At 34.7% G+C, this 27,314-nt stretch overlaps 1 protein-coding gene across 7 annotated transcripts in view; it reads right to left on the bottom strand.

Annotated features, from left to right (window-relative positions):
* The window catches only part of Rbbp8 (RB binding protein 8, endonuclease), a 100,499-nt gene that overhangs the window by 32,590 nt on the left and 40,595 nt on the right, over positions 1–27,314 (bottom strand). For 6 of the 7 annotated variants that reach the window (XM_074070151.1, XM_074070149.1, XM_020182588.2 and 3 more), the window contains 4 exons: positions 18,579–18,691; positions 9,468–9,534; positions 3,881–4,056; positions 1,014–1,118 (listed from right to left, as the gene is read on the bottom strand). In XM_074070151.1, the coding sequence (XP_073926252.1) occupies positions 1,014–1,118; positions 3,881–4,056; positions 9,468–9,534; positions 18,579–18,691 (461 nt within the window). Of the gene's footprint in view, positions 1–1,013; positions 1,119–3,880; positions 4,057–9,467; positions 9,535–18,578; positions 18,692–25,886; positions 25,925–27,314 lie in introns of all 7 variants that reach the window. The other variant, XM_020182590.2, reaches the window with a different exon arrangement.

Raw genomic sequence — 27,314 nt, 5'->3', positions numbered from 1 at the left:
CAATAACATATATGGTTCATAAACAGAGCATTATCTGCAGTATTAAAATCCCATAGGGAAATGTGACTGGGGAAAAATGTGTAAAAAGGCTCCTGTGGGAGAAGAAAGGGGACAATGAGAAGAGTGTTCAGAATCACTCCTTTACGTAATGGAGGTCCCCAGGCCACAGTAATTGAACTTCTCTCCCTCACTTACCAGGTAATCTCTCATCCAGTCTCACAGTTTTGGATAATACGCTGACACCTTCCACATGTAGCTCCACCCCAAACTTCTCTCTTCTAAACTCAAACTCACATCCGACACCCCCACCTAAAATCTGAGTATTTATTCTGGATTTCATACAGAATATTCTCAAAACCAAACTCTTGACTTTTAGCCTTCCCCACCCCTCCCCCTGCAAATCTGCTGCTGCTAGTCTCTTTCATCTCAGTAAATACCAACTCTAGTCTTCCTATTGCCCAAAGCACTCCCCCAACGCCTTCATTTACTCTGCTTTTAGATATTCAGTCTTCCCTAATGGTCCTCAAACAAACCAACTGACACTTTGCTGTGTATGATATTCTCCCAGATCTCCACATGCTCCCTCACACTGCTCAAGTATCACTTTATGGGGGAGACTTTATAATACCCCTCTCACTCTGCTTCATTTCTCTTCAGAGCCCTTGCCTCTGCCTGACATGTATTCATTTTCATACTCCCTCTAGTAGATAATAAATTGCACAAGGGCAAAAACTTTCTTGGGGTCCGTACCTGTTATCTAGTATTCACTTAGATATTTGTTAAATGAATGAATAAACCATGGTAAAGCCTTCCTTACATAAATCATTAGCAATTTATATTATTATGGGTATTATTAATATGAATGAATACTAGGATCACATTACTTTCTATATGAAAAGACTTCTAAACAAAATTATATAAAAATATCTTTAAAATACTGTCTAATTCTGACTATTGTTCCTTCCTACCAATAACTACAGATTTGAAACATATAATCTCAGTATCTTACTTACTAGTCAGTGGAGAATGACTTTGATCACAAGTGTCAGCTACTAGAATTTCATTCTCCTTAGGGTTGTGCTGTAGATGAGCTGAAGCCGTGGAAACTTTTCTTAATTCTAAGAGGAAAAAAAGCAGAGATACCATAATAAAAACAAGGGAAAATACTATTCTGATAATTCAATGCAAACTTACCTTTACATGTACTTACGAATACTTTTATTGACATAATTCTCATATTTTAAAAAGGTTCTTTAGTTTCATTAAGAAACAAAGCTGCAAGCTAGAACAGTAGAAGAAGAGAGAACTAGAACAATTTTCTTCTGACCTAAGTTGCTAAAGGAGTAACATTTTAATGCTTCTTTTCCTTGTTTATCTTACAAGGAGAGCAGGTTTATTTAACATGCATTCTGTATCACATATCCCCACAATCTTTTAGAATTATTTTTGGAAGGAAACCATGAAACATGCTTTAAGGATGTTTAAAGTTACTTTAAGAAGTAAACATGCTTTATGTCTACTTTGTAAGGTTTTAATTCAAACCAAAAGGACAAACTAAAGGAAAATAGAGCTTTACTTTTAATTATAACTTGAAAACAGTATTAAAAAAACACTACAAACTTTAAGATAAATAAGCAAACATGGTTAGAAAGAAAATAAGACTAGCTAGTAATTAAATCATTTATTTGCATGGCTCAAAAGTTATCTTATATCTTCAAATCAAAATTTCATATTCCAAGTAAAAAAATGATCAAAACAAGATTAAAACAAATTTATTTTCAAGTAGTGATTATGCTGTTCTCATACAATGAAGAAAGAAAACAGAAGCATTTATGCTAGATATAAGAGAAGACTTTCCTAATAAAGAAAATTGCTGTGATTTCTGGATATTTATGTATGGATTTAAACATGATCTATATTATACAGATGATTATCTATACTGAGTCATGTCATGTCTGATAGCAGGCTAACAGGCAAATGAATGTTCATTTGAGATCTTAAATCTTACATTTTAAGAAGCATGATTTTTAACAGTTCTTTTGATTTCCACTAGATGGTGATGTAAAGTCATTTAAAAAGGGGGTAAAAACTACCAATTTTCCAATTTCAAAGAATAAAGATCTACTTTTTGTTTTAAAAGCATAGCTACTGCCAACAATATATCCCACTATACAGCTATCTCTAGAACTTTGCATACCTCCAAACGTTTCCTAGTTTCGAACAGTTTAAAGTATTTACCACTTACTTTAGATTAACATTAAAAAGAACAATCACTGTATCATGTCATGTGCTAAATTTCAGGGCTATATAAAAAAGATATGTACTCACTGACAATTTACAAAATATATACTGTAAACCCATTTCCCTTCCTCCCTTCCTTCCTTTCTTTTTTTGATGTACTGAGGCTTGAACTCAGGGTCTCACGCTTTCTAGGCAGGCACTCTACCACTCGAGCCGGTTCACCAGCCCTAAATCCATTTCTTGAGTACCAGTAATTACTACAAATTATAAAACAAAAATAACCAGTTAAAGACAGCTCCAATGGCAGGAGCACCTGTGCGTAAGCCCTGGAAAGTATGACAATTTAGAGCCAGGAAGATGTGTATTTAAATTTTGGCTTATTTATCTGCTTGACTGTCAACCTTGGGAGAGTTTTTAACCTCTCTAAACATAACTCTCCTCATCTATAAAACGAGCTAATAGCTACCAAATGAGCCTGTTAAGAGGATTAAAATATAATAATAATATTATATGAAAATCACTCAGTATGTTAATATCTGTAACACAGGAGGTAGAAATTTATGTTAAATTCTCTTCTCTTTCCTGTCATCCCATTCCGATATACATGAAAGAATATATATATATTTTTGGTGGTACTGGGGATTGCACTCTGAGTCTCCCATTTGCTATGGAGGCACTCTACCACTTCAGCCATGCCCGGAGTCCTTTATGAGTTGGTTATTTTTAAGACAGGGTCTTGCTTTGTTGCCTCAAACCCAATCTTCTATTTGTGCTTCCCTGCACAGCTGGGATGATGGGAGCGTGCCACTTCACCCAGCCACTGGTTGAGATAAGGCCTGGAGAACATCTTGCCCAGCCTGGCCTCAAACTACAATCCTCCTGATCTCTGCCTCCCAAGTGCTAGGATTATAAACTTGAGCCACTGCACCAAGCCCACAAAAGAATATTTTTAAAAGGAAAAGAAAAAAGAAGCCAGATGTTGTGGCACATGCCTGTAATCCTAGCATTGGGAGACAAAGGCAGAAGGATGGTGGGTTCAAGGCCAGCCTGAGCTAGTGAGACCCTGTCTTAAAAATAAAAAAACAGCAATAAAAAAATAATAATAATAATGAAAAATAGTGGGCACAGTGGCTCACACTAATTCTAGCTACTTGAGAGACAAAGATTGGGAGAATAACAGACTGCAAGATCCCATCTCAACCTATAAAAGCTGGCAAGAACCTGTCAATCCAATTATGCAGGAGGCATAAAATAGGAGAATTGTGATCCAGGTTGGCCCAGGCATAAATGTGAGATCCTATTCCAAAAATACCTATAGCAAAAAGGGCTAGGGGTATGGCTCAAGTAGTACTGCCTGGGAAGTATAAAGCCCTGAATTCAAACTCTAGTGCTGTCCCCCCAAAAAAACCCAAAGTGAAACAAAATAAAAACTATTTATTATATTTATAAAATGATGAGTACATATAGATTCACATGAGCAACACATATCTTGTGCATAAGGCATAAAATGCCTTACTTACATGGGTATCAAGCATTACCTGAATGGTAAATATCTTCCACCAGATTGAATAATGTAAAAATTAATAGACAAATACTTTTTTACACAACCAGGTAATTAAAATACAACTTAAATTCTTACCATTTGTACACACAGGGTGCTCTGATTGAGTGTGTGTTTGTTCTATGTATCGAACATGGAGATTCTCCTTTCTTCGTAGCCGGTTAATGCCAGAAAATGAAAAGGCTGTTATTGGTGAATCTGGAATAATATTCTCCTCACATTCAAGTTCAGCTGCTTGATGCTGTTGATCACTCCTAGAGGAAAATGACAATTGAAAGATGATATCAACAAATATTTGCTAAAACACTTACTACGTAATATGGAATTATAGTAGAACACAAGTAGAAAGATGTAAGAAATGCTATGCCTTGTATCTAATGTTCCAAGTACAAGCATTAGAAGTATGCAAATGATTATAGTACTAAGTGGGTAAAATTACTGTGACGATGCCAGATCCAAGAGGGTAAAGACGTCTACTGATGAATCACAAGTACCTACAATAGTAGGCACGCAGTAGGTGCTACATAAAGATTTGTTGAATGAATAAAATATGAGACATGTATAGAGTCCACTAAAGAAATAAATTTGTGCTGGTCTAGGCATATGTTCTTGCCTAGGACAATGGCATCTAAACACTGAGTTTGGAGTGAACTGTGGTTATTGAATAAATTGGATTACTTAATTTTCCCATGTCAAATCCTATGGACCATATTGGCCAACTAATGCTTTCCATTCTGCCAGCCATTTAGCTTTACATGATGAAACTAGTTTTAGTATACCCATAATAATTTGTAATACTATTTCAAATAACTACATAATGAGAATTTTATAAATTATAACTAGCAGAGATTTTTAAAAATCACTAGAAGATCTGGGCGTCAGTAGTTCATGCCTATAACCCTAGCTACTCGGAGACATCAGGAAACTCAAGGTTCAAAGCCAGTCTGGGAAAATAGTTCACAAGACCCTATCTTGAAAAAAACCCATCACAAAAAAAGGGCTGATGGAGTGGCTCAAGATGTAGCCCCTGAGTTCAAACCCCAGTACCACAGAAGAAAAAACAATCACTAGAAGAGAAAGATTAATATTTCCAACAAAGATTTATACTTTAATTTCCTGGACTGTATCAAAATTACTTGTGGTTTATAACCTTATCTTCTATACTAAGGCAGAATCTTCAGAGCCAATATCTAATTTTTAAATTTTTATTTTTAATTGACAAATGATTGCATATATTTATGGGGTATACTGCAAGTTTTGATACATGTTTATATTAAAGAATGTAAAGCTAATTTAAAAAATCCACCCTTTCACAAACCTACTTTATGTGATAAACATTTAAAATCTACCTCAACCGATTTTTAAATATATAATGCATTATTATTTGTTTTAGTCACCTTTCTGTGCAATAAACTGAATATCTAATTTTTAATCTCTTCCTGCCATTCTATTCTTACTCTGGAAAAACAGAGTAAGCTAAAGTCATATGAGAAAGTCTTGCAAATTAATGGAGTGTAAAATCTATCTGACCTAGCTTTAACTAATCACATCACAGCCTACTTTGCTATGAGTAATAAAAACCCAACCTAAAGCATGACTGAGTCACGAAAAGAAACTGATTTCCTGGTGGAGTTAATCTAGAAGCAGCTGGGATTACAAAAGGGTGAAAAAATCCCCAAGCCAAAAGCCAAAACTAGCTCTAACTAGAAGTGCCCAAACTAAGTAAACAAGTGCTGGTTTTGTCTTCCTTTATTGTAAAGGAATACAACACAATTTCTATGTGTTAACCAAGTTTATTCTTTAAAACATTAGTTCTCACCTTGATTTTCTAGAAAAAGACTTCATGTCACATCTTTTGGGTAAATTACATACTTGTTTTACGACTTTTGTTTTTTCCTTCTGATGGCCTGAGAGTACATTTTGGAGAGTTGTTTTATCTATAGTCCTGTTAAGTTCCTGTCAGAATTGTTTTTTTTTTTTTTTTTTTCCCCTCAAAAATCTAAAAGGATCCAGGGTTTCTCTTCATAAGGAATGTATGAACAAGATTTTTTTTAAACATTCAGCTTTTCTCCTCTATACCCTGAAGAACTTATATTTCCAGTTAAAACATAACTAAAACAGTGAAGCAATATTATAGGCATCAAGCTCAAATTCAAATGTTCTGATTTTCAAAAAAAGAGAAGAGGAATCCTTCAAGTACAAATAGTGAGTCTGACACTCTGATTTGTTAGAACCAATGTAAATTTATCATATGAATTATTGAAATAAGACTAATTTTTAATAGTAGGGCTACTAACATGGTTGTTCTGAAGAATGCTTTATCATGGAGCTGGCTCTCAGGAAGGCCACCTGACAGTGATTCCCTTGATACCCTCTCACTATAAACAAAAAGAAATACTAAGTTGGTATCAATGAAGACAGACTCCTAACTCATGCAAAAATATCACTAATGAAAGAAATCTATACAGGTATATACCTCAGGGCAACATCTTATTAATGATCTTGATGCGAGCTCCTGATGGAAAGTGAACAAATTTGTGGAAGATACAAAGCTGAGAATAAAAGTTAATCTAATATATAGCAGTAGAAAAAAATCAGCATATGAAAGACCCACACATACATACTAAGTCTAGAATTATGGGATAAGTCTAATAAAGATGCAACAGAACACAAATAAATGCAGGGATAAGCCTTACTAAACTGTGTCAGAAGAGAATCTGTGCTTTGCCATTTATGGCATGACACTATGTAGGTAACCTTCTGAGGCTGTTTTAGCATAAGACTATAAAAGTGTATATAAAGTCTGGAATGAGGCAGACCTAGGTTCACTTAAACATCACATTGAGTAAGTTATTTAACTTTCTTGAGCCTCCGTTTCCTCATCTATAAAATAAATATGGTACTATGGTTTCCTATTTTCTTTTTGTAGGACAGCTGTAAAAAAGAAAATGTCCAGAAAATGAGTAGATACTTAATCAGTAGTACTATTACCTTAAAATGAAGGGGTAGGCTAAGTGATATAAGGTTCCTTCAATGAACTATTATGAAGCTATGATTTTGAAGTCCTGCAATTATATCTAAGGCAGCAAATGTACAAGTAGAGAGATGTATAGAGAAGATACTGACTTAAACGTTTTAGTTATATGAAAGTCTCAGAAGGGACCACCAGTAAAACATATATAGTTGAGCAATATTAATATAAGTAAAAAGACACAAAGAAGGGGAAATGCCAGTATTGATGTGTTGGTCAGACTATACCTAGCCCATTGGACTGGGGATGTAGCTCAAAACAGAGGACATGCCTAACATTCCAAGGCTCTGGCTTCAATCCCCAGCACTGCACACACACACAAATTAAAAAACTAAAAACCTGACAACTAAAAAGTTAAAGAAAAATGGCACTTTGAAGAATCTTAAACTAATGCCAGGCGAGGAACAGTTCGTGAATAGTGGATATTTACTTTTGAGAAGGTAAGAATCAGGAGGGCCAAGATAGTTGTGTTCAGGTATCAAAAGGGTAGTCAAGTAGAAGATGATCCCAGAAGGCAAAATCAGAAACTCCCTAAAAAAAATTTAGAGTAATACTATGCAAGGTTAGGAAAAACTTTCTAAAAATTTCATTTCACTAAAATTTTAATAGGCTTGGGAAACAGCAAATTTATACTAAAGGTGTTCAAACAACAGTTATTTGCTAAAAAAATTATATAAAGGATTCAATTTAGAGACAAGGGTTGAATGGCATGAAACCTACAGTCCTTTGAAATCTTATGTAGACTCCTTTGTTCTTCCCTGATCCATTACATCTACTTCCCATTACAAAGACAGTCATGACCACAATACCAAGCTTTATTATTTGGTTTGTATGAATGGCATGGGTTCTCTTTAATTTTTAACTTCACAACAGCAAATTTTTACTGAATAACGCAATAATGATCCTACTGTATAAGGCATCTATGACATCAAAACCAGTTCAGGTGAGTTAGAATTACTATACTTAACAGCAGAAGTATTAAATCAATATTTTCTAAAGTTCAGGGGGTGAATTTCAGGTATTAATAGCATGACATTATGGTGGTTTAGGTAGTCAGAGGAAATGAGGTTACTGGTTACTTGTTTTTTTTTTAACTGCCAACTAAAAGGAAATTTGTTTGAAGAGAGCTATTTACAAAAGAAGTTGGCTCAGGAGAATCACCACTTTCTTAAATTTCAAAGAAGAACCAAAACATACAATAGATTAACTCCTACAAAATGTTCTGACTAAGCATGCCCTAAATAAAAAAGAAACACATATGCCCTGAATTTAATCTACAAAATCAGTCATTATTATAGTTATTACATCTTAAAAAAATATCAATGAGCTTCAATAAGAAAAACTTGTATATCTGAGAACACTAAAAATAAATTCTAACTAGAATTTCTACCAACAAGTAACAATCCAATTTCAATATCGTTTACAGACCTTGTTTTTTGAAGTAGTTACTCATTTAGTTTGAGGCAATCATCTATTTAATCCTGTATTAACCTCTACACATTTAGTGTCTTTTCTACCTTTGTTATTCATAAATATCAAGACTGATGTGTTCAAAACATAACCTAAGTTAATACAGGTCTCTTATCTGAACTCCTTAGAACCAGATAGGATTCAGAATTCAGATTTTTTAAAATGAAAATATAGAATACATATAGGTTAATATATATGCATACACACACACACACACACACACACACACATATGCAGTCCAAACATCATCTTGTAATAAAAAATATTGATATTTTCATGGCAAAATATAAATATATAAAGAAAGACAGAGAGTACAGTGTTCTGGCAGCTGAGATGAATGCAGACTGTGAATAACATTTCAAAACAAATCTTTTGGGTTTTGTAATCCTATCTAAATGACTACAGATTTGTACTTTAGCATCTTTTCATCACAGAACATGAGTGTCGACATTTTCACATAGACATTTTATAGACATAGTCTGATCCCATTAACGACCTTTCCTCATCTGGTAATTACTCCTCCTCAAAATTTCCTTTGACTATTAGCATTCAGTGGATGGATCCCATGAGAGAAAGATTCGAATTCTATAGGACACTCGTTATCTAAAAGTATACTGTTAAGGTATTAATTACATCTGTAAGATATGTACGTTTTTTTCCTCTTCTTTATGCCAGGGCAACTGGCATACAGGATAAAAGTTACTGTTTTTATTCTTCAAAAGAAATGGGGAAGAGGAGATAAGAACAGAGGAAGGAAGAACTTCTATAGGCCTAACAATTCTGTTAGAAGAAATCCTTATTCATTTGCTTTATGAAACTTCTGGAAAGGGCTGGGATAGAAGTAAAAAACTCAAATATTTATTTGAAGTAATAAGTACTTTAACAATTTCTCTATTGTTTATAAGTCATTAAAAACTACAATGCCTTAACCAAAATGTTTTTATATTCTCTGTAGACTCTCATATTAACCTCAGATGTATGAACACTTCACATATACCTCCAAAACAAAAATACAGTGACTTTCTTCATATTTCTTTTTATAGAGCACCTTCAGAATTTTTTACAATGAAATCTGCAACACTTAGATATTTTCAGCTTGTATAGCTAAGTAAAATGAAAGTTGGAGGAAAATATTTTCTGCTGCAATTTAGAAAAAATACTTACTCAATTTTCTGCTGCAATTGTTCAGAAAGCTTTTTATTTTCTTCCTGAAGAATATTCTTTTCATTCACTTGAAAAGCAATGTGAAAGAGAAGGCATAAGATGTAGTTAGCTAATATTCATGTCAGGCTTTTTAAGTAAAATGTCAAAATTTTGGAAGAAACTAAGATTTCTAATCTTAAATCATAACGTTATTCAGAGCTAACGTTATTGTGCAAAACTAGTTTGACACATGAAAAAATGCTCACCATCTCTAGCAATAAAGGAAATGCAAATTAAAACCACGCTAAGATTCCACCTCACCCCTGTTAGAATAGCCATCATCAGCAACACCACCAACAACAGGTGTTGGCGAGGATGCGGGGGGAAAAAGGAACCCTCTTACACTGTTGGTGGGAATGTAGACCAGTACAACCACTCTGGAAAAAAATTTGGAGGCTACTTAAAAAGCTAGACATCGATCTACCATTTGATCCAGTAATACCACTCTTGGGGATATACCCAAAAGACTGTTACTCCAGAGGCACCTGCACACCCATGTTTATTGCGGCACTATTCACAATAGCCAAGTTATGGAAACAGCCAAGATGCCCCAGCACTGACAAATGGATTAAGAAAATGTGGTACCTATACACAATGGAATACTATGCAGCCATGAAGAAGAACGAAATGTTATCATTCGCTGGTAAATGGATGGAATCAGAGAACATCATTCTGAGTGAGGTTAGCCTGGCCCAAAAGACCAAAAATCGTATGTTCTCCCTCATATGTGGACATTAGATCAAGGGTAAACACAACAAGGGGATTGGACTATGAGCACATGATAAAAGCGAGAGCACACAAGGGAGGGATGAGGATAGGTAAGACACCTAAAAAACTAGCTAGCATTTGTTGCCCTTAACGCAGAGAAACTAAAGCAGATACCTTAAGAGCAACTGAGGCCAATAGGAAAAGGGGAACAGGTACTAGAGAAAAGGTTAGTTCAAGAAGAATTAACCTAGAAGGTAACACCCACGCACAGGAAATCAATGTGAGTCAATGCCCTGTATAGCTATCCTTATCTCAACCAGCAAAAACCCTTGTTCCTTCCTATTATTGCTTATACTCTCTCTACAACAAAATTAGAAATAAGGGCAAAATAGTTTCTGCTGGGTATTGGGGGGGGGAGAGGGAGGGGGCGGACTGGGTGGTAAGGGAGGGAGTGGGGGCAGGGGGTAGATAAAAAGGAAAAAAAAACTAGTTTGTTACTTAATAGTGATTACTTTGTTTCATATTGTGCCAATTTTATATGCAATTATTGACTGATAATTTTAGGTAATGCTTATGAGTAAAAGAGAGCACTTCATGTATTAGGGAATATAATCTATTCACACTGAGGACAAGAAAGAACTCCATTTCTTTTATTTTGTATCTTAAAATAAAATCAATCATAAAAACATAATGTCTAGTGTGCTTGAGACCCTGGGTTTGCTCCCCAACACTGCAGATAGTGATAATAATAATAAAACTGATTACCAGTATTTCTTAATAAGCACATTTATAAACTTTGTTTCTTAAGTCATTCTGTCTCTAAATAAAATTTGGAAAAGAAGTCTATGGCAGTACTGAAAAGCCAGAAAGTGTGCCACTAGCACTATGAAAAATCCCCAGTTTTAAAGTAGATTCAGATTGATGATAAAATCCAACAAAAAGGCACCTTAATGAAAGTGAGTTTTAGGCTGGGTGTGGTGATGTACACTTCTAATTCCAGCACTCTGCCCCTCCCAAAACTAAAAGAGACAGCAAAGCCAACAAAGCTTAGAAATTGCTAATTGGTTCCTTCTGTGGAGGGTGGCAAATAGTTGCTCTTCAACTAAACTCATGAGGACAAATCTAAGTTCTGACACAGGAGACAAGGAAATCAGAGCAGTGCTCCAAGTAACTTATGGTAAAGACATAGAAGGCATTCTCACTCTCAGAAGACCAACTATTTGTATTCCCTATAGAAAGTTCTCTAGCTAGGTGTCTCCCTCCCCCTCCTACTTTCAGCCATTGGAGTAGGAGTTCTATAACTCAGATTTTAAAAAACAAATGAAAAACTATCAGGAAAGTAGGGATTTTCTCTTGGGTTAAGAAAATAAGACTACATTTATCAAAGCCAATGTATGAGTATGAGATATCTACAATTAGAGACAACAGACTATTAACAATTAAAATACTTTAAAAAATTCAAAACTAGTTAAAAAGAAAAATTCACTTTTTTTTTTTTTTTTGAGACAGAGTCTTGCTATATAGCTCAGACTGGCCTCAAACTCACAATCCTCCTGCTTTTGCCTCCTGAGTGCTGGAATTACAGGCATGAGAATCACTATATATGGCTAAGAATTCACTTCTGTGTATAGATTTTAAATATAGGAAAAATGTCTTTTAGTAAATACAACTGACATTAGAAATATTTTGAAGGCTGAAGGATCTGTTAAAAAAAGGCTATCATGAAAAAGAAACAAATTTAAAACAATAAATGGAATAAAAGCTGAATAAATGTGACCAAAGATAAAATTACTATCTCCTAAGTGATTTTCTAAAAGGATAAATTTACAGAATAAAAGTTAAGCAACATAAAGAACCTAACATCTGTCCAATGTGAGTTCCAGAAGAAGAAAAAGAGAATATAAAGGGGCAAATACTATACGAAATAACAGAAAGAAGTCTCCTTGGGCTGAGCAAAGAAGGGAATAGAGTAGATGTCACTTTGTCTTACTATAAAAGTAAATCCCACATAAAAACATAATTCCTACCAAACTACTGAGCTCACAGGGAGAAAAATCCAAAGGACTTCCACGTCAACACAACCATCAAGAACAAAGCAAAACTGTAAGCCAAAACCTGAACAGTATAAGCAGATGTTAGATGAGGGGAATGACCTTGAGATCTCCATTTTGAGCCTGAATCCCTCGAATGGGAACAAAGTGATCCTAATTCATTAACTACTAGAACTCATAGAAAACAACCCATATATAAACTCCCAAGTTATTTTATACAGCTATGAAATATTCAAAGATTTAAAAGATGGAATCCCCAAAATTAGTATAATAGAAGTGATTGCAAGAAGTTAGCAGGCAATTGAGATATGTGAACATTAAAAATAGAAATGAAAAATAGTTATGAATATAATTAGTGCACTTGAATATATAAAATCCCATGTCTCTATAACACACACATACACACACATACACAAAGAAATTTATACTCCCACCAAAAACAAAATGAGAAGAAATACACAACCTTATTTGTTACTATGGTAGGTGACTATTACACCAAGACTTCTCTCTGAAAACTGGCAATGAGAGGAAAAAGAACTATGATTTATCAGGTCTTCTAACAGGAATTATATTCCAAGGTAACCAACAGTCCCAACCAATGAGGGAGAATTCTTGTTTACATAAGAATGCCAGCTGATAAACATAGAAAAAATAACATAATTGGAAAATTATCATTTCACAATCTCTATTTAGTAACTGAACCAGGCAAAGATCACCGGTGGATGCTAAAACCATTGAAGAAAAACTGAGGGAGAATTGTGTATTTTCAAGGTTTCACAGAATCACACATCCATGCCCCCACTTGGATTACTCGGTAATAAGGGGGAAAACAAAATTATATAATAAAGAGATATGGCCACCGTTTTAACTCAGTGATCACTCTCCATAAAAGGAGAATAACCAACAATATTGGACTGCTGGGATGATGTAATGAAGCAGATATTATATGCAAAATATAATGTTTAATCTGGATCTGATCAAGCTGTTAGATTTAGCTTCCAGGAAATAAAGGAGAAAGATAAAAGAAAATGAGAAAAAAATCCAGTAGAAAAATAGTCCTACTTCTTCAACGTCAATGTCATAAAAGAAAAACTAGGGAAGACAACTATTCCAGATTAAAAGGAGACAAAGAATTCAAGTGCAATGTACGATTGGCAAGTTTGAACAAAAATGCTGGGAAAGACCTTCAAAGGGATAATTGTAAATATGAATATGGAGCATTACAGAATATTAGCAAATTATAGGCAATCTTTGCTAAATATGGTAATAATATTATGGCTATGTAGAAATTACCCATGTATTTAGGGGATAAATGATAGGATATACAGAATTTACAGTGAAATATTTCAGTATGAAAAAAATGAGTATAAGCAACTGTTAAATCTATTGGGTAGCTGTATGGGAATTCTTTACTATGCTCCTGACTTTGCATAGTTTTAATTTTTTTTGTTTGAAAAAGAACTAAATAAAGTCAGGTGTGGCAGTCCACACCTGTAATCATGGCTACTCAGGATGGAGAGACAGGAGGATGGAGGTTTGAAGCCAGCCCAGGCAAAGTAAGTTCAACAACCTATCTGAAAAACAAACTAAAAAAAGCAAAAGGACTGATGGTGTGGCTCAAGTGGTACAAATGGTAAAATGCCTGCCTAGCAATGTCTAAGTCCTGGGTTCAATCCACAGTACCAAAAAAAGAAAAAGAACTGAACAGAGTTTTTACAAATGATAAATTTGGTTATTGGGATCAGAATAGAAACTATTAAAAAGGTAAATTTATATACTAAACAAAATTACCCAGAATGCAGCAGAAAAAAAAAATAAGGGGATTAACAAAATAGGGAATAGAATGATAAGGTTTTATTTGAACCCCCAAAAAGACAAAATAGAGAGGAAATAACATTTGAAGAGCTGGCAGCTAGTGACAATTTTCCAGATATGACTAACAATGGGATTCCACAGATTACAAAATGTATACTCAGTGAAATTGTATCCAAATTATAGAATAACAAAACCTAAGAAAAAATCTTAATAGTGGCCAAAGAATAAGAATTGTTACTCAAAAAAATAACCTTGTAAGAATAAAGGTAAAATAAAAACCAAAACATTTTCAGGTAAAAACAGCATTTGGAACCAACTAATATCTTCTAGAAGAACTTCTAACGGATGTATTTCAGAAAGGTTAATAATCACAGAAGGAAAGTGAGGTGCAAAAAAGGAGTAACAAGCAAAGAAAGTGATAAACATATTGGTAAGTTTTTTAAAACATTTTTGGGACGGGGTTATAGCTCAGTTTTGGTAGAACACCTGCCTAGTAGGCAAGGCTCAGGGTTTGACCTCTAGTACCACAAAAAAAGAAAATTAAATAAATAAGTAAAATGACAAATTGGATAAGAGTAATTTGAAAGATAAGTAACTTGAAGGTCTTAAAAAAATACAAAAATGAAATACTGAGAGCTGCAGGTATGGCTCAAGTGGAAGAGCGCCTGCCACTAAGTGAAAGGCCCTAAATTCTAACCCCAATTCTGCCAAAAAAAAGAATGAACAAAAACAATATAAATAAGGAAGACGGTACTCAGAGTTAAAGTGCTTTAAAGTCTTTGTATCATTCAGAAGAGAGTTAAAATACTAACTTTTAAAAATGGGTGGCAAATGCTAGGCATTGTGGCATATGCCAGCACTCGAAAGGCCAAGACAGGAAGATTGAATATTCAAGGCCAGTCTGGGGATACACAGTGAGACTGTCTCAAAAAAAAAAAAAGAAAAAGATAAATTAAGTAAATACACAAATATACAAATAAAAATGCATGAAATTTAAGACTGACCAAAAAGAATAAAACTAAAAGATTTTTTTTTTTTTTTTTTTTAATTTGGAGATACAAATGTTTGAACTTAGGACTTTAGGCATGCTGGGCAGGTGTTCTACCACTTCAGCCATGCCCCCAGCCCTTTTTGCCCTGGTTTGCTTTTTGCCCAGGCCAGCCTAGACCATAATCTTCCTATTGTGTGTTTCCCACAGTAGCTGGAATGTTAGGTTGCACCTCCATACCCAGCTTTTTCTGTTGAAATGGAGTTTCATGAACTTTTTTGCCAGGACTGGCCTAAAACTGTAATCCTCCCAATTTCAGCCTCCTGGGTAGCTAGGACAACAGGCACACACTATTGTGCCAGTTATTGATTGGATGGGAATCTGGTGAACTTTTTGCCAGGGGTGGCTTCAAACCACGACCCTCCTGATCTCTGCCTCCTGAGTAGCTAGGATTATAGGAGTGAGCTACCAGCACCTGGTTTTAAAATAAAAGGTTGTTTTTTTTTCTTCAGTATTGGGGCTTGAACTCAGGGCCTACACCTTAAGGCACTCCACCAACCCTTTTTTGTGAAGGGTTTTTTTGAGATAGGGTCTTGAGGAACTATTTGCCTAGGTTGGCTTTGAACTGCAATTCTCCTGATCTCTGCCTCCTGAGTAGCTAGGATTCAGGCGCAAGCCATTAGTGCCTGGCAAAGGAGTAAAGTAAGAACTAAAATACCCTTAAGATTTTGTAAGGGGAAAAGTAAAAACAACACAAACAGAAAAGACCGGATAGAAAGAAAATACCATATTAAAAAATGAGGAATTCTGGGAAGATGATGTCAGTGGTGGCCATTTTTCTTTTTTCTTTCTTTTTTTTTTTTTTGGTGGGACTGAGGGTTGAACTCACGGCCTATCACTGAGCCATTCCACCAGCCAATGACAGTTTATAAATCTCTCCAAATTTTCCCATAAAGAAAAATGGAGCAACTAGACAGACACATCAAAAGTTCATAAAAAATGAAGTTCTAGTGGGTTTATTTTTGTAACTTTGGGATCTGATCTCAAAGTGAAATTAGTTTTCCTGATCTTTTCAGCAGTTACATTGGTGGTTATTATTAGAGGTGTTGTGCTTGAGAATATTGTGCCTTTAACGTGGGTCAAAACAAAATAAGTAGTAAAGGGATATTTTAATTGCATTATTCCTGTTTCCTTGTGATCTAAGACTTTCAGCATGAAAGAAAGGACATAGAGATGTTGGTAGAAATATTGTAAAGCTCTCTATTTCTGAATTTTTCTTTTTGGTAGGACTGGGGTTTGAACACAGGGCTTCATGCTTGCAAAGCAGGAGCTCCACTGCTTGAGCCACACCTCCAGTCCTGAATTTTTAATAAAAGCTCATAAGGTATTTTTTGTTGGTCTTTTTTTTTTTTTAAAACTTTTCAGTCATTAATTATTTTCATCTTTCTGTTTATATATTTCCTAGTTGTCTACTGAAATGAAAAGTACTAAATGTGACATGTCTGATCAAGGTAAAAAAAAAAAATCCAAAAAAAAAAAAAAAAGATGGTAAATTTACACTTTACATTTCATGTTAAAAATTCTAGATAGATGCTGGTGGAGTGGCTCAAGTGGTAGAGTGCCTGCCTAGCAAGTGTGAGTCCTTGTGTTCAAACCCCAGTGCTCCCCCCCAAATTCTAGATAGATTAAACATGTAAGTTTTTAAAAATGTACTTGTACATATAATATAAAAATTGGAGAATTTTTTTATTCTTGGACTAGAGAAAGCCTTTCTAAATACACAAGACTTCTATATGTCAACACAAATTATAAAATAAGAGCTATTAATTAAAAAATACAATGGGTAAGTGGGACAACTTAAAGATACTTGAACTGAATAGTACTAGAGAATGGTAATTAAAAAAATTTTTTTAAAGGATATTATTTTACCAGATGAAATATTATTATTTTATTGCAGTATTGGGGTCTGAACTCAGGGCCACATGCTTGCAAGTCAGGTGCTCTACCACTTTAGCCACTTCACCAGTCCTCTAGATGAAGTATTATTAATTCATTTCTGCCCAAATTTGAGGAGGATCCAGGAAAATACAAATTCTCAACAAAAATCTTAGCTATTCCTTAAGAAACCCAGACAAACCTTTTTGCTTATTTGGAGTTTTTTGCTATTCTCAGTTAAAGTTGTTGGAAATCTATTAGATATGTAGACATCACTGAAGATTATACAATTTTGATAATCTCAAATTTATAATACAATTTTGGATCTCAACTATATTTACTAAGATGTAATACTTTTCTACTTATTGGTAATATTCTTATATTCCTAAATAAACACATATACACCACAGAATCTCGAACTCTAAATGCATTAACATGTAAAGACTCCTAAGACATAGTCTAAAGTGAAATAACTCATCAATACAAAAAGTACAGTATGATTCTATCAAAATTCAAGAGAAGAGAGAGCTGAGCATAGTGGTACATGCCTGTAACACTTGGGAGATAGAGACAGAAAGATCTCAAGTTTGAGGCCAGCCTGGGCAAACTTAGTGAGAGCCTATGTCAAATCAAAAGAAAACACAAAATAGCTTTGGGTGTAGTTCAATTAGTAGAGCACTTGCCAAGCAACTGTGAGTCCCTGTTCAATCCCCAGTAGAACAAGCAAAGAGAAAGAAAAAGTGAGAGAGAAGGGTAGTAAAATGAGGCACAGAAAATAAACTTGGATCTGGATGGATACAAATGAGTCTGCTAACAGTAATTACCTTTAGTCATAGAATAAAACTATATGTTCTTATTTCTTTTTAAAATAATGAGCATGCATATATATATATTTTTGCTTGTGTAACCAGAGAACAGCAACCTAATTAAGAGGAATAAAAAGTTGGAAGATGGAATTAGTTTGGAAAAGAAGATAATTAATTAGATTTTGGATATGTTGATTGTGAATTGCTTATGGAAAATCCAGATAATGTTCACTACAATTTACAATTGCTTAAAGAGAAGAAAGTTGAAAGAGAAAGCTAGAAGAGAAAAAGGAGAAGACGAGAAGGCTAAGACTATAAGAAAACTCTACACTGAATGGGTAAGAGAAATTAGAAGTAGTACACTCATAATAGTATCATGAAACCAAAAAGGCATTTACCTTTGTAGAACACTAAACTATTTTCTTTGAATTTAACTTTACTATGAAGTCAATTACATGAAATACATATAAACCAAAGAAGAAAATATAGTCATGTCCAGACTATGTCCAGACCAGTCATGTCTAAGGCTTCTTGACTTAGAACTGTTAAGGCTAACGTGAACAGTATTATACATCTTTTTGTACCCTTTTTCTTACTAAACAAAGCATGGGTATGAAATCTACAAAAGGGAGAAAAAGATATGAAGTTTCACCTAAATAAGAAAAGATATATGTACACAATTTATGTGATTACAACCAACTTACTAATAGGTTTTAACAATAGTACACTGTTGTTCTAAGAACTTAGTAAAAGAAGAAAGGAAACTTACTAAGTTCTGTAATAAGTTTCAGATTCTGCTGTCGGATATTTTCAAACTCTTGCTGCTTTTTTCGCATATGTTCTTCAGTTACTGCACAGCGATCACATAATCCTGCTCTTAACCTATGAAACAAAAACAAATTATTTTTCATCTACTAAAAGCTATTGCTTTAAACAGGCTGAATATTTCTTATATGAAACGCTTGGGATTTCAGAGGGTGTTTCAGATTTTAAGAGTTTCTTGGCTTTCAGACTACTTGCAAAGACTTACTGGTTGCAGACCCTTAATCTGAAAATCAAAATTTGAAAAATTCCCAAATTTGAAAATTTTTGGAATGCTGATAGGACACTGAAGAAAGTTTGGGTTTCAGAGCATTTTGAATTTTGGATCTTTGAATTAGGAGTGATCAACCCGTATATTTTCCATTTAAGAGTTTTAGACTTTATGAAGGTAATTGACTTGGCAAATATAGTGAAAACCAACTAGTTATTTAATATTCGACCTTTAACATATTCTTACATATGCCAAAATCATTGCCACAGCACCATTTTCTACAGAATACAATTCTGAATGAAATTTTGTAAAACTCTACCAATTTTAAATGCTATCCAAGAAGTTTTTTTTGAGTCAGGGTCTTGCTATGTTACCCAGCCTGGCCTTAAACTCATGAGCCTCCTGCCCTCCTGCCTCATCTTCCTGAGTGATGGGATCTTTTTCACTGAAGAAACTTTATTTATTCCAATGAAAATATGAGCCAAGTCCAGCACTTAAGGGGTCAAATTCATGATAAGCAACTATGCATCAACATATGACACACAGTGTTGGAACAATTTTTTGTTGTTGTTGAACAAATATTAAAGGTGAAGGAATACCAAGAAGGTCACCTCGCATTTTCTTTAAAGCATTCAAAAAAATCATTGTTATTAAATATTTACAATACACTACTATTAAAAAAAGTTATGAAGTAGCTTTTACTAGTTGTGAGTGTTGAAAAGAAGGAAATACATTTAAAACATATATTCTAGAAAGCAGAGTTAAGGAATCTTCTCTAGGAAATCTGAATTGCATGACATAGTGATAAGATAAAAAATGAATAGTGATGTAAACAAAATTATTAAAAACTGTATTAAGAGGAATAGAAATGGTGCCTATAGATGGTTTAGGAAAAAAAATACATACCTAGGCCAAGAAAAAGTTTTAAATAGCAATAAAATCATTTTTAAAAAGAGATTTTGAGGTAAATAGCAAAATAGTATGTAGAGTTGAATGTGACTGCTTCGGAAGAAGGGAAAACTGAAGAGGAAGAGCACATGTGGTTTACTCTTTTATCCTAACATTGAAAAAGCTATTTAAAAGACAACTGGGGCACTTGGCAGCTGTCCTTCCATGTTTGAAAAGTCAATCATGTTAAAGAGTTTTACTATCTAAGGGGCAAAAAAAAACAGGGGCAAAAAAAACAAGACAAAAACTGGGGGGAGGGCAGAAATTGGACAGATCTGCACCTAGTGAAAGAAAACTTCCAATTATTTAAGTAGGGAATATGCTACCTAAGCAGGTAGTGATTTCAGTTTTCACTGGACATGTTTAAGTGTAGGAAAGATGATTATCCAAAAATCAGGAATAATTACAGCAATGGTCACAAACCTATTTCTTAAAACCATCTGAGCAGCTTTAAAAGGAAGGGAAGGAGGAGCAAGATTCACAAATCCCACCAACGACTAAGACAGAATCTGTAGGGATGGAGCCTAGGATTCTGCTCAAAAGCTCCTTTCCACAGATGCTTCAAAGCTTTAGAACAAGGCAGACCCAGTGCCTTCCTATGTTCTTTCCATGTCTTATTCTTAAGAGTTTTGCCAATAATAAAAATCTATTAAGATAGAATACATACCACTTCTCTATCATTTATTTTATGATGTCTTTAAATACTATAGAAAATTCCTAAGTACTGAAAACATTTACACTTGCCCAGCCAATCACAATGGAGTCTACATAGACTTGTAATAAAATTTCCTCATCAGCATTTATAACATGTTTTAATTCTCCCGCCACTTATCTGCACAGCCCAGCCCAGCCTCCAGCTCTGCCCTACCCACATCTGGCTTTTAATTCTGACTTAAACTCAGAACTAAGAGAAGAGTTAATTAACATAAGGTTAACAAGCATCTGATACTATTGTTTTTCCCCTACGTACACATTCAAGTTTTGTCATTCATTTTTCCTTATTTAATGATTCACATACATAAAGCTTTTCACTAGCTAAACCAGAAGTATATAAAACTTGATTAAAAACAAACAAAAAATTGTAAGTTCTGTTGGAACTGCTCCTATTTATGAGGAATTTTCATGATTTTGGAAAATGTCATTGGTGACAACAGTCCATGTTATTTTAACCATCAATGAGCACACTGGTGTCAGTCAATTTATGATTATTTATATAATTTGGTATTTATATTATTTATTATTTTTTAAAATAATTTAGTATCTCAACAATTCATCTTTTATTTTTTTTTTTTTGAGACAGGGTTTTGCTATGTAGCCTAGGCTAATTTTGAACTCTCAATCTTCTTGCCTCAGCCTCCTGAGTGCTGGGATTATAGGTGTGTACCACTACACACAGTACATTCATCATTTAGAATAGACATACTCATATATTTATATCCTGAAATATGTATCACTTTAATTATACTTATAGCACTTTACCCAAAATTTGGGTATTTAAGTAGATTATAGATCAGATTATATATTAATTTCATTTCAAAAATTGTAAAAAGGATAAAATACTTTCAAAAAGGGAAGACTGTAATTTAAGGATTAAGAATAATTAGTTTGCGAGTCAACTCCCTGTATAGCTATCCTTATCTCAACTTGCAAAAACCCTTGGTCCTTCCTAGTATTGCTTATACTCTCTCTACAACAAAATTAGAGATAAGGGCAAAATAGTTTCTGTTGGGTAGCGAGGGGGTGGGGGGGAGAGGGAGGGAGTGGGGGGGGTAAGGGAGGAGAAATGACCCAAACATTGTATGCACATGATTAAAAAAAAATCAATTCAAGATAAACAAAAGTAAAAATTAAAAAAAAAAAGAATAATTAGTTTGAAAACAGAACAATGGAAACTGGGCGTGGTGGCACATGCCTATAATCCTTGCACTGGGGAGGCTGAGGCAGGAAGAACATGAGTGCTAGGTCAACCTGGGTTACATAGGAGACCCTGACATAAAACACTAAAAACATCAATAACAATAAAAACAACTATACTCCACTCCTAGGGTCATCCGTTGGTGGTAGGGAGAACTGATATAGTTTTACTTTGAAAGGTAGCATATTAAATCTCAAGATTTATATGTGATATGAGGGGCTTGGGAGCTTTGTTTTGTTTTTTTATTTTGCAGCACTGGAGATCAGACCCAGGGCCTCACATGAGTAAAGCACACATTCTACCACTAAGCTACACCCCCAACCTACAATATGAGTTATTTTTTTAAGTTCCTCAGGAAATCCTGAAGGTTACACATGTGCAGGAACCAATAAATTAAATGAGTCTTTAAATAAATGATGTTGGAGAACCAAAAGAAGTTAGAAATGGGAATAATTTGGGAAAGAAATGGTCATGGAGCCTAATTTTATACCATATACAAAATTCAGCTCAAAATGGATCAAACCTAAATATAAAAAGTGATACTTTTTAGAAGAATACACATGTCACATGCACCCCTAACACAACAATAATATAATAAAAAACGTTAAAAAAATGTAATGGAAAAGTTTTATGATATTGTGGCAGTGGTTTCTTGGGTATGATACCAAAGCATAGGTAACAAAATAAAAAGTAATTGGGACTTCACTAAAATGAAGAACTTTTGTGTATCAAAGGACGCCATCAGCTGGGCTTGGTAGTGCATGACTGTAATTCCAATTATTTAGGAGGTGGAGGCAGGAAGATCACCAGTTCAAGGCCAGCCCAGAAAAGGTAATGAGAATCCTGTCTCAAAAAAAAAAGGAAGGGCTGGTGGAGAGGCTCAAGTGATAGAGTGGCTGCCTACCAAGCTTGAGGCCCCAAGTTCAAACCCCAGTAGCGCCAATAAAATAAAATAAAATAAAATGGAAAACAGCTGGTGGAAACATTTACTGGAGCACAGCTCCAGTGGAAGCATTTACCTAGCATGCATGAGGCCCTGAGTTTGATTCTAAGTACCACAAAAAAAAAATATGAAAGGACGTTCAACCTCACTAATCTTTAGTGAAAAGCAGATCAGAGCTACAGTAAGAGAAATTTTTTTATACTCATCATGATGAATTTTTTTTTAAAGCAATGTTGGCAAAGATATAGAGAAACTGGAACCTTGTGCATTGCTAGTGGGAATACAAAGTGGTTGGCCACTATGCAAGTGGTACTGTAGGTTCCTCAAAAAGCTAAACATGAAACTGCCACATGAGCTAGCATTTACATGTCTACATATGTACTAACAGGACTAAAGACAGAGACTTGACAACAGAAAATTATATACCAATGTTCACTGAAGCATCATTCTTAACAGCCAAGAAATAGAAACAATCCAAATGTCTACCAACAAGTAACTAAATGAATGTGGTACATACATCAGAATATCATTCCGCTATTAAATGGGCCAGATGCGGCAGCTCACACATGCAATCCTAGCTACCTGGGAAGTGAAGTTGAGAGGATTGTGGTTGGAGGCCAGTCCAGGAAAAGTTGCTTGAGACTTTTTCTTAGAAAACAAGTGGGGCATGGCAGTACGTGAAAAATAAACCAAAGCACAAAGGGCTAGGGGCGCGGCTCAAGCAGTAGAGCACTTGCAAGTGCGAGACCCTAAGTTTGAACACCAGTACCACCACCACGAATAAAAAAGGACTGGAAGCTCAAGTGGTAGAGTGCCTGCTTTGCAAGTGCAGGTCAAAAAAACCCCCAAAGAACCTGAAGGAGGGAAAAGCTGTCTAGCATCCCTGGAAAAATCTAAGAAATGATGAGGTCACAAAATAAGAAAAGGGTACACACATACACACACACACACAGAGTAATAATCAACAAACAATGAAAAGTTCTAAGGTATTAAATGTGATTATCAAAATAACTTCAATGGTAAATTTGGAGAATAAAATAGCAGAAATCTTCCAGAACATGGAAGAAAAAACCCAAGTAACAGAAAATGAGAAAAGATGATAGAAGATCAGTTTATGACTAAGAAGTGCTTCAGAAAGTGATAACATTAAAAAAATGGAGAAAGGGGTGGGGTGCAATACCTTATACCTGTAATGTCAGCTACTTGGAAGATGGAGATAAGAGGATCATGGTTGGAGGCACATCCAGGAAAAAAGTGAGACCTTATCTCAAATAACAAATGAGATACAGTGGCTTGTACCTGTGAACCCAGATATGTGGGAGGTAGAGGTAGGATGACCATGGTCTGAGGCCAGCCCTAAGCAAAAACTTGAGACCCTATTTGAAAAATAACTATAGTAAAAAGGGCTGGGTACATGGCTCAAGTGCTAGAACACTTGCAAACTTGCCCTGAGTTCAAACATCAGGGGAAAGAAGGTTTGAAAAAAAATTACCAAACCTTATGAGATACTAGTCCTAAAAACCAATCAAACAAACAAAAAAAAACCCCCACAGTTCTCGGGTTAACAGGCTACTGCCAGAACAATGAAGGAAGGATAATACACACATAGACACAAAGTGCAGTATGAAAGTTCAGAACAGGGATTAAAAGATTTAAAATTCCAAGAAGTGAAAGAATCTGTTGCTCGTAAAGGAATGGACACTTGAATGACATCAGACATTTTCTGGACCAGGGATGGAATGCAGGGCCTCATGCTTGGTAGGCAAGCGCTCTACCGCTGAGCTGTGCCTAGCACAGCATGAGAGTTCTGAATCAGCAGTGTGATGCTGACAGTGGGAAAATACCTTCAAAGTTTTCATGGAAAACTATTTTGAACCTGGAAATCTTTTTTCCAGTCGAAATACCAACTAAATGAAGTAACAAGATAAAAAAAAATTCAGACATACAAGGACTCTGAAAATTTACTTCCTGTGCATTCTATTTCAGCAGTTACTTGAAGGAAGATAAACAAATAAAATGACTATGAAAACCAACAGAAAGGAAAAAAGGCCAACAATAATGTTTACTGTATACCCCAAGGTCTAAACTAGTGCCTGGTATGAAGTAGGTGCCCCATAAACATTTAATGTCTAAGGTGAGATGCATGAAATAATGAAATGAAGGCAAAGAAAAGAAATCCAGACTGGCAGCCTTAAAGAAGACTAGAAAGTAAATAATTCAAATTAGCACAGAAAGTTTTTTAGCCCAAGTTTTATTTTCAGAAAATAGAACTACAGTGAAAAAGATAATAATGGCTGAGTAGAATAAATAAGGTACTAAATAATAATAATAACAGAGAGGAAAACATGGTTCTTGTCTCAATATGAAAAAAGGTAATTAGGAATACAAAGAAAACAGTATGGGTTAATTTGAAGCAACTGACTGAGGACAGAGTAGAAAAAAATCTAGTTGACTTGGAAATTAGAAACACTTCTTGAGTGGCCTAAGGTCATGGCGTGTACAAAAAAAAAAAAAACCATAAACCAAGCTCAGCAGTGAAGATTTACATAAGCCGATAAATAGCAATGTGGTTTACTACTTTTCAACTTCTATAATTCAATTTATATACAAAAGATTGAAACCTGGTAATAGAAAAGAATAAGTATCATCAGCCTGGACTATATATCTATATCTATATCTATCTATCTATCTATCTATATCTATATCTATAGATATAGATATAGATATATATATCTTCTCTCTGGTGGAACTAGGGTCTGAACTCAGAGCTTCACACTTGCAAAGCCATACCTCCAATCCATTTTGCTTTGGTTATTTTGGAAATGGGGTTCTCATGAACCATTTGCCTGGGCTGACTTCAAACTGTCATCCTCCTGATCTCAGCTTCCCAAGTAGGGAGGATTATGCGTGTGAGCCACCAGTGCCTGACTTTAAATTTTACAGGTTTATATGATTGAAGGCAGAAGGTAGAAAGAGAGAAAGAGTGACACAGAGGGGGAAAGGCAAGGAAAAAGCATCAATATCTTCCTGTAATACAGTAGTTAGTCCAGAGAGACCCCTTAGAGGTGAAGGAATACAAAACAAAGATCTAAATATATATTGATACAGATGAGAGGACCAAAGGTAATATAGAAAAAGTAAAATAATAACTTCAAATTTAGGAAAGGTAGCTTAAAAATGCCACTGATTAGACTTGTAAATGGGGCTGGAGGCACACCCCAAGTGGTAGGGTACTTGCCTAACAGATGTGAAGTCCTGAGGTCAGTATCCCCAGTACTGCCAAAATAAATAAACAAATAAATAAATAAATAAATAAATAGAGTTATAAAATGAAGCAATATATTCTCTTGCTTGTTTTTTACTTCTTTCTTGGCAACTGCCATACTCTTAAATAATATCTGTGAAAAGAGAAGGGTCAACTCTTGTTTGCTTTTAGATCCTAGTTTAAATGTAAATGAATATATTAAAATTTTCCACATTAACTAGCATGCTTATTTGCTATACTTCAAAAAGATTTCTTCATTTTCATTCAATAGAGTTTCAATAAACACTACAATGTACTTGGTGCTATAAATACAATAACCAAGATAATGTCACTTCTTTTAACAAGCTTATAGTCTACTAGAGAAAGAGAGACAATGAAAAAGCAATTACAACAAAGTATGATTGACATTGTGACAGTGAAAATACAGGGTACTATGAAAGCACACAGTGACTTAACCTAGTCTAAGAACTTAAAGTGTCCTGAAGAATAAGGTGTTTAAATTCAAACTTATGAGTAAGAAGCAAGACAAAAGAGAAGAAAACACTTGGTCTAATGTGAGAACTAGATGCAGAATCATAAATCCTCTAAAATTATGAATACTAATTTTCCTTTCATTATACTGAAATAAGAGTTTTCTATGACTGCCAAAATGCTTTAAAAATATCAAACTCAGCTAAGCATGGTAGTGTAACACCTATAATCCCAGCACTCAAGAAAGAGTAAGAGGCAGGAAGATCTCAAGTTTGAGGTCAGCCTGGGCTACATAGTGAGATCCTGCGTCAAAAACCAAAGGGCTAGGGATGAAGTTCTCATTGGTAGGGAACTTGCTAGCATGCTCAAGGCCTTGAATTCAATTCTCAGCACTGAGCAAAACACAAAACCATCTATTAGGCAATTATGTTCAGACTTTTTAAAAAATGCATTCAGTATACTTAGCTACCACAGTGGCTATTCTTAGATTTAGTGAAATTATTTATGGTTCCTTGAAAGAAAGTTTGTAAATGTAATAATAACAACAGTAAGGCATAAATGAGCTATATAAAATTAGAACTTTTTAATTACCTCATTTACCTTTACTAGGTAATTCCTTTCATCCAAATAGCTCATGATGCTTTCACATTAACAAATGAAATGATAATTACTTCATTTTACAAAAAGTGTATCACAAGCTTCAGAACTATTGCTCAGAAATTTAAACAAGGTGTATGTTACTTTTTAAAGGTCTCAGCAAAACATTAATTTCTACAGATATTTAAAGCTTACTGTAGATACCATTCTTATGTATGACATTGTGCAAAAATGAAATTTTAAGTAGAGCAGAACTTTACTAAAAGTTACCTACTTAAAGATTTAAAGGTAGTATTTAAGGCTGGGGCGTAGCTCAGTGGTAGGGCACCTGCC

This window comes from Castor canadensis, chromosome 4, assembly GCF_047511655.1.
Source record: "Castor canadensis chromosome 4, mCasCan1.hap1v2, whole genome shotgun sequence".
NCBI lineage: Eukaryota > Metazoa > Chordata > Mammalia > Rodentia > Castoridae > Castor > Castor canadensis.
This window is presented reverse-complemented; position numbering and strand designations above follow the sequence as displayed.